The sequence below is a fragment of the Gallus gallus genome, chromosome 9 (assembly GCF_016699485.2).
Source record: "Gallus gallus isolate bGalGal1 chromosome 9, bGalGal1.mat.broiler.GRCg7b, whole genome shotgun sequence".
Classification (NCBI taxonomy): Eukaryota; Metazoa; Chordata; class Aves; order Galliformes; family Phasianidae; genus Gallus; species Gallus gallus.
The window spans coordinates 13,585,447-13,594,166 of NC_052540.1; the positions used below are offsets into that span (position 1 = coordinate 13,585,447).

The following is an 8,720-nucleotide window of genomic DNA, read 5'->3' on the forward strand; positions in this document are numbered from 1 at the left end:
GTCTCCATACACGTTCAGCAAATGCTGACGAATGTCAATGAGTGCCATTTTTTCCACATGGAGGAATTCAATTGCACACCTTTAGCTTCATACACATTTCCACATCAGACGTTTAAGGACAGATATAATTTTTCCCACTTCACTGGTATGAGAAGAAAGTGAAGCTCGGGCTCTCTCACACATCCCTTCTCTTTCTCTCACTCACTCTCAGGCTTCTATCTTTAGCCAGCTATCCATGCTGCAATTTTCTTAAAACTGTAATTGGATAATCTTGCAGGCTCCAGGGAAACCCTTTGTCAAGAGGAATTCCTGGGGAGATGGCCCCTATTTGATGAAATTGAGAGCTGCTGAATTAACAGGACTACAGATATGATTCTTTGCTCACAGTGGAAACCTTGTTTTACCAGCAACTGTTTTTGAGGAGCCCTATAACGAGTTGGACTCCTCAGCGATCCTTATGAGTCCCTTCCAAAAATGGGTCCCTTCGGGATATTCTGTTTCTATGATTCTATGAAATACGTATGCTTGTACATTCACATCCCAAAACGACAGCTGAGAAACGTGACATGAGCCTTCTGCTTTGCAAATGCATCAGAGAGGGGGGAGGAGAACTTCTAAAATACCTCCCAAACAAGAAGTAGTTCTGTTCAAGCTTTGCAGTGACCCAATCTCAGCCACCCGTTCTGCTGACGGCAGAGCAGAACACGGCATCACAAAGTGGGGAAAGAAGGAAACCTCCTGCACACGGGGCTTGAGCAAAGCCAGCTCGAGCGTAGAAAACAGCTCTAAGCTCTGCTTCCCTCCTGCCCTGCAGCTGGAGGAGCACCAGACCTCACTCACTTGGTACAGAGTGCTGCTCCTGGGTACGCTGCAACCTGACCATGCAGGGGCTGTGGTGTGAGGAAGGAGGAGAGCAATGTCTGAACTGTGAGCTCGGCTGCAGAAGGTGTTTCAGTTCCCAGATAACGCAGCGCTGCTCACCGAGTTCAGCTTATATCGGCTTTTCCATACCTCTATTTTTATTCCCAAAGCATTCCCTGTTGCTGTATGGTGAAAAGAAAGACCGGACAGACAGCAAGGATGCTGTGGGCAGTCTGAATGCATTCACATGCTGGTTACAACCTTCTGCCTACCTTGCTGATGCAGGAGAGCCAAGCTGGGCACCTCTCGGCAGTGCTGCCAGCTGCAGCAGCCATCTCCGTCTCAAGTTTTAGCAAGTCAGAGTCCTGCTGTACAGGGAGGACATTCAACAACAGTGGGGAACCCGAGACAGATGGGAGAAGACGTATGAGACGAGTGCCTGCCAAAATAGCCAACATAAAATCCAGACAAAATAAGCGAGAGGAAGGAATAAAAGAACACGGTCTTGTCTCTTGTTCTGAAGGAGCAAAACGCTTCATCCCTGTTGCTGGCATCTGGCACATGCTGGCTTTGAAGGCACAGGGCTGGGAAAAGCTCCCTCTGCCTCCTCCTTCCTACACAAAGATTTCAGAGCACACTACAGCACCATGGAGGCATTCTCCATCCCTCTACGTTGCCAGGCTCCATCCACCTCCTAAGCCTCTCTTATAACCACATGTTCCTTCAGGGACTTCAGGGCAGGGTGTCCTGACCCAGGGCACTGCTCCAGCCCAGCCCTGCTTAGGGCTCATCCCCGCTGCACACTGGGCAGTGCTCACATGCAGGGCACCTGCACTGAAATCTGCAAGGAGGGAGCCCAGAGGTGTTCAGACACAAGCTTTCCTGCACAGCCTCTTGGAGGGATTAGGCACTGACAGACCTGAGTAAGCACTGACGAGATGCAGACACTTGGAGTACAAGCTACATCCACTAACACTGAAAGAAATTCACAGGGCTGCATGCACGGACACCTGCTCTCTGCTTGTACAGTGGCACTGTGTCAGCAACACAACCTGCTCCACCTCCATGCAACGGCTCCCACCTTCACACTCAGTGCTTCCATCACCCCAAGTCCTCCCAGCCCCATTCTCCAAACCCATCATTATCCTGCACCTATCACCTTTCAGAAACAGAGGGAAGGCTCTTATGGAGAACGAGCTGTGAGCAACAGGAACGACTCCACATCTGCTGCCAGGTGAGCAGAACATCTGGGTCTCAATCTTACCCCTGAGCTCCCCCCCTCCCTGCTCACCAGACAACAGGAGCAGAAATCAAAGCGCATCCCAGCACTAAAGGCTTTGGGCTGCAGTGATGCTCTTCCCATGCAAACAGGAGAAGCGTCTCCTGCACGGAACACAATTCAGCATGTAAATCTTCTGGAGCTGCCAAAAGCAACCTGTTATAAATGGCCCTCTACGTTGTGAGATATGGACTCTCCACAGCACGGTTAATAAATAATGCTCTGATCTCTGTGTATGGAATTGTAAGTTCAGTGACAGTTCTGCTTATCCAAGAGAGGACACAGTTACAGGATGGGCTGCCAGGAAAAAAAGTACTTTTAAATGATATAGCAAATACAAATGTATAAATAAAGAGGTTGCTGCAATCTCCCAAATCCAGAAATAAAAAAGCCTTTCCTATGACAACAGAACTAAATGCACTTAATAAGAAAAGAAGATCCACAAAAGAAAGCAGGGCGTTTTTTTTGGTCTGTGCATTATAACCAGCTATTCACAAAGCAGAGGACGAGGCGGAACGATGCCTGTGAGCGCGCATTTATTATCTGGTTTTCAGCACAAGGCCCTGAGCTCAGGATCCTGTGGTGCTGAGCACTGCACGCAGCCCAAGCAATGAGCCCAGCAACGTACCGAGGGGACGTGGCACCCACACAGCACAGCGCTGGAGCCCTCATGGAACCTTTCTGACCCGTTCCACGGCTTCACAGCATGCCTCGATCAGGGCACAGCTGACCGCAAGCACACGTGCTGCCGGCACTCTCACACCGCGCTCCTGGACGCGTCTCTTCCACTTTATTTCCCCCGCTACGGCTTCAATCTGTGCCCTTTCCTCTCTCCCCCCTGCATTCTAGCATCAGGCTCGCGCGTTTGAAATGCAGACGAAAATTCAAGTTGCATCCATCAGCGCGCGTAGCGCTCGGAATGCTCAAAAGTCCCCGGTCCAAAGGCGGCCACCTCAGCACCGCTCCGCGCTCCGGGCAGCGGTCGCAGCAGCAGCAGCAGCAGCCGCCGGGGCATCGCGGCGCTCCCGCAGCCTCAGCTCCGGCCGCGCTCAGCCGGGGGCAGCGTGAGGTCCCGGGGAGGGCAGCGCGCAGCGGGACCCCCTCCTCTCCCGTAGCTCTCACCGCGCGGGGACGGCTCTGAGCGAAGCGGCACGTCGGGCTCCCCGGCGCCTTCCCCACCGCAACTGAATATTTCCGCTTTTTTTTTTTTTTTTCTTACCCTTTCTTATTTTCATTTTTTTTATTTCCCTGCCGGGATGGAAGCGGACGGCGAGCAACGACCGCGACCTCACGCCCAACGCCGCGCAGCGGCAGCCGCCTCCCTTCCTCCCCCCCCCAAACTTTCCCTTCGAGTGGGGCAAGTTCCCGGCCGGGCCGGATCGGGCCACCCTTCCCCTCCCGCTGCTCCGCCTACGCGTTCCCCCCACGCGAGCACCGCGTCTCACCTGGGCACGCGGAGGGCTCGCACAGCCACGTCCCGCGCGCCGCGCTCTCTCCTTCGTCCTCCTCCGCGGCCCCCGGCCGCACGGCCCCGCCCCGCCCCGTCCCTCTCGCCGCCCGCGGGGTCCCGCTGCCGGGAGGAGGAGGCAGGGGACGCGGCCGCGCGTGGGGCATGGCTCCCTCTCCTGGCCCGAGCTGCTCGCAGCTCCGCGCAGCGGGAGGCAGAGCGGACGCTGCGGGCCGGGCGCGGTGTGCACAAGGGGCTGCGTGGGGTGATGCGCGGCCCCGCGCCGACACGCGGCACGTTCTGCTGGACTGCGTGGCCAGTGGGAATCACAGAATCACGGGACATCCCCGAGCTGTAAGGGATTCACGCAGACCATCGAGTCCAACCGCTGGCTCCGTGCAGCTTCATCCAAAATCCAAGCCCTGGGTCTGAATGTGTTGTCCAAATGAACTTTGGCAGCTCGGGGCGGTGTCCACTGCCCTGTGCTGCCCGTTCCATGCCCACTGCCCCCTGGTGCAGAACCTTACCCTAACATCCCCCGACCCGACCCTCCTGCAGCTTCATGCCATTCCCTCTGGCCCATTTGCTGTCACTGTCACCAGACAGCAGGGCTCCCTATGAGGAGCTGCAGACTGCCATGATGTCACCTCTCAGTCTGCACTTCTCTGGGCCAGACAAACTAAAGGACCACAATCGCTCCTCACACACCTTTCCCTCCAGACCCCTCCCCAGTCTCATAGGCTTCCTTTGGGTGCTCTCTAATAGTTTTATGTCCTCCTTACACTGCAGTGCCGAACACTGCACCCAATGCTTGAGGTGAGCCTGCATATTGCAGAGCAGAGCAGCTGGTGATGCTGGGCCAGATGCTTGGCCTGGAAAAAGTGGAACCAAATATTTCTCACAAGGTGTCTTCAGGGTAGATGATTTCTATCATTAACCGCTAAAGCAGCATCAGCCTCCTGTTCCAGAAGGTATTTCGGCGTGCGTTCATTATCATGTCCTTCAGTGGTAGTGCAGAAGTGCTCTTACTGGGCAGGGAGGAGAGCTCTCCTTTGTCTCTGGCTGGCCAGGACACTCTCCCATCCTGCCAGGGGGTGACCTGGCTGTGTTCATGCTTCTGTCACCTCTTGGCAGCCTGACAGCAGAGCAGTATGTCTGGACACAAAGCCTTTGCTGCCGGGGAAACTTCTATCTCTTCAAAATGCTGCAGCACTTTTAGCACTCTTCGCTATAGCGTTGCTTCCAGGTTGGACTGAGTTCAGGACTTCCGTCATTATCCCCCAGACATGGCTTCAGACCATTCAGAAGACCACATTTCATTCTACCTGCAGAAGCCTCCCTGCAGCATCCTGTGCTGGGGAGCAGGGTTTGGCCACCTCTTGCGGCCTGGCACGGACATCCCTGTGTTCTCCTTGAGGCCAAAGGGGGATCACTGCATGCACACCACCTCTGTGAAAGGGGAGACTGATCCTCAGCCCACCCCACTCATCACCCTAATTTTCCACACCCTGAAGATCAGTGGCTGTGTGTGAAGGAGCTGCAATGTGAGGAAGGAGCAGTTCTTCCTCCTGCACCTTTCTACCCTTTGCTTTCCAGGGCTCTGGCACAGCAAGATTAGGCAGAATGTTTCCTGTCTCAGCAGCTTGCTTGTCCCAGCGGTGAACGCCCTTGAAAAACTGCCTACTTGGCTTTTGCTTAGAGTCAGCTCTACTCAAGCCATCTCTCACTCAAAGCCATCCCAAGATTACAAGGCAGAGCTCTGTGCAGACTGATGTACCCCACTTTTAGCAGCTCAGCCCATGTTTTTCTCCATGCTACCTGCACAGCTCCAGGATCCAAGCTGTCCTCTCTGCAGCTACTTTAGGTATCCACACACTCAGCTGCGTTACTGAATTTAGACAAAACTGGAATAGCCAGGCACTTTCCAGCATTCTTCCAGAGAAATACATGCCTAAAATCTTTTGTTGAAATAAGACAGTCCACTTTTCTCACAGAAGATGAAATAACAAAAGGATTGCATATTTTAGTCGTGATTTTTAATGCAGCTGTGGGAGTAACTCAGCTGCTCCGACGATTGCTGGAAGAATTAAATAACAATAATAAAGCTACCTTCTTCTGTGCAATATATTCCATGCATAGATACAGATCTGGGATAGGACATGTTATTATTCTCATTTGGGAAGATCCAGGCACTGTTGCAATACTAGTAATGCAGGATAGCAGCCACTTGCACATACACCCTTAGAAATTCACACCACTCCAAAATCCTAGCCTAGCTCCATCAGTGCAAATAGGGTTTTTTACCTCAATGTCATCAATTTCCCTTGATGCTGATGGAAAGCTAGAATGCAACATTAGATACCCTTGAACAGATCATGAGTTCAAAGCCAAATTTCCAGATATTATTTTAAAGCTACACCTGATAGCAAAGCCCCAAATCACACCTGCTTATTGTGTTTTCGTAAGAAATGCTTCAGACTCTTATTGCATATAGATTAAAAAAAGAAAAAAAAATAAGCAATTCCCTACTGTAGAATGAGGGTAATATTGCTCACTTGGGCTCAGAGCTGTCACAAGGATTATTTTTGTACTGCTGTTTTTCTCCCAGCATTTCTCTATGTTTGTGCACGCTATTTCTGTGCAGGTTAAAATGCAACACAGTTACACCCCAGAGTGAATTATACTACAGTTTGAAGAGCAATTCAGTAAATAGAAAACATTTTTGAGCACCAAAATAAAGCAGCATTGTGCTACAATTCTGGGGCAGGGAGCGAAGAGTAGCATTACTAGGTGAAACCACAGCAGGGGACTTAGCAGAAGAATGTGTTGTGTTGAGCCAAGACGTTGAAACTGCCGGCATCGCAACTGCAGGGAAAATATCCCACAGAACTTCAGTGACAACTGGCCAAAATTGGCCATGGTTTGCTGCTGTTCTGCTATTCAGTTAGTCAATTTAGAGCTAAAGGCACACGAGGAGCCTGGATCACACAGCCCATTTCTCTGTCGCATCAGGCACAATGGCATGTGGTCCCCCTGTGAAACTTACAAACGCGCTCCAACTTAAACACAGGCTGTGTTTTCTGCCTGTTGCTCCTCCTGTCTTTGTCCCTGGTGGTCAGAAGCCTTCTCATCATTTCCATCACCACTTTGTTCCCACGTGTTCTGGCACCAGCACTGGCTCCCATTTCAGAAGCTGTTCCGCTCCCGGCTCCTCACTCCAGGATTTTTATAGATACCATTCTTGGCTCCTTTTCCCCCGAGCTCCTCAGGACTGGTTTTTCAATCTTCTTTCCTAAATGACTCTCCATTCACCTTGGACCTCTTTTCTGAATCTGCTCTGGTTTAAATTAATCTTGAAGTGCATATGGATGACCTCAAGCAGTTACAGCATTAAGCGGGAGGAGGTCTCACTGATGCCTTTATACAATGACATTGAAGTCCCCATTTCTCACTGAAATTTCTCACCTGTTAATCCTAAGATTGCATTTATCTTTTCCTAACTAAACTGTGGCAGTGGCCTCTTATTTCTCCTCCATTTGTGCTTCCAGTAATAAGTTCCCCAGCTAGACCAGAAACTTGTTACTATTCTCCTGTCAGCTCCCAGTTCTCTCATGTTTGCCCCAACTCCCAGCCTGCATACAGCTTTCTGATTTGTTTGTTCTTAGCCAGCATTTCTGATACTGGGAGACCAAGGCGGTTTCATAACCCCTAAAAGACGTGTTCGCGCTTGCTACTTTACTCACACCCACCTAACCCATTTTTCCTCCTTCCCAGTTCAGGAAACAAGCCCTAGACTACATATAATTATAGTCTGTGTAGTTATAAATGAACGTGCCTTCTGTGTTTTACACCTACATTTTAAATGGCGTTGAGAAGAGCACTCCTGATAACCCGAGATACAGGACATAGAAGAACCAGGGAATGACAGACACTGCTCGCAAAGCAGCACATGGGCTGCCCATCTGCTTCTGTCAAGGAAGCGGAGGTTACCCGCACACGCGTGTAAGGGATGCATACATTCTGCTGGGAACATTTTCCAACGAGGAGCCTGTGCTGGCCATGCAGGCACACGTGGCTTTCAGGCAGGTGAGCACTGCTCCTTTACAGAAATGCACAATGAGCTGCAATTGGTTCAGAGTCAGATCACCCTCACTAACACGTCCCATGGGTTATTTGCCATGTTGCCCGCGTCCAAACCAGATCTCGAATTGCCTTGCTCCCCAGTGAAGCACATTGCGTGAGCCTCTGCGACAGCCCTGCAGAGCGAGGAGGGGTTGGAAGCGCGGCTTCGTTGTGAGTTCATCTCCATTTATTCCTGGGGATGTAGCAAATAGCTGTTGTCCATGCTCATGTGCTAAATGTCGTTAGCATCTCTTCCTCCGTGTTACCATGGTGGGAGCACTGCTAACGCAAACAGTTCACAAAAGGAAACTTGACCTTACATGACTTGCACCTAAGTCCATTCAAATTTCTGTCACAAATGTTTTGATACCGCCTAAGGCCAGAGAGATTTTCCACTCCTGTGAGTCTGTGTTTCATATAAACTAAACCACTTCAAATCAGCAATGGAGATTATCTCCTCATCCTGCCAAAGGTTTCAGCATTTGGCAGGTATCTGACCCACGTCTACACACCCAGGACACAGTTTGGGTTTAGGATGCATGAACATCCATCCACGCGGCACATTCAAACACCCCCAGTTGGTATCAACTGTCTGACCGTGGTATTTGTAGGACCCTTCAGTGGGGTTGGTGGGTGTTTCACAGAGCAAGAGGAGCATCTGTCTCTATCAGCCTTTGAAGAAAGCGCCTAGCCCTGCCATTAATTAGCTGCAGCTCACCTTGCTTGCTCACAGGTACCAGCAGGAAGCAGCGAGCTGTCAGCAGATTAATAAAGCCAGATAGTCTGAGTACAGCCTTGGATGTCTGGACAGTTCCCTACCACTGGGTATTTCTACACAGAGCAGTCTGCAGAGTTGTTGCCAGACACCACGCTCCTCTGTCTGATGGCTCGCTGACAGTGCTGCTCTTGACCAATGCAAAGGGAAAAGGCACTGAAGTAATACAGTGTTTTCCCTGAGTCAACTTCAAAGAACATACAAAAGTAGGAAAAGCCTTCAGACATCACGTTTTA

The 8,720-nt window shown here is 51.0% G+C and overlaps 1 protein-coding gene across 7 annotated transcripts in view; it reads right to left on the minus strand.

Moving 5' to 3' along the window:
* IL1RAP (interleukin 1 receptor accessory protein) overlaps positions 1 to 3,947 on the minus strand; it is a 41,602-nt gene extending 37,655 nt beyond the window's left edge. For 3 of the 7 annotated variants that reach the window (XM_422719.6, XM_015291581.3, XM_015291587.3), the window contains exon 1: positions 3,586 to 3,947. In XM_422719.6, the coding sequence (XP_422719.4) occupies positions 3,586 to 3,932 (347 nt within the window). In that variant the 5' untranslated portion in view covers positions 3,933 to 3,947. Of the gene's footprint in view, positions 1 to 1,133; positions 1,301 to 3,359 lie in introns of all 7 variants that reach the window. The other 4 variants (XM_015291585.4, XM_040705812.2, XM_040705813.2 and 1 more) reach the window with 2 other exon arrangements.
* Positions 3,948 to 8,720: the final 4,773 nt, after the last annotated feature.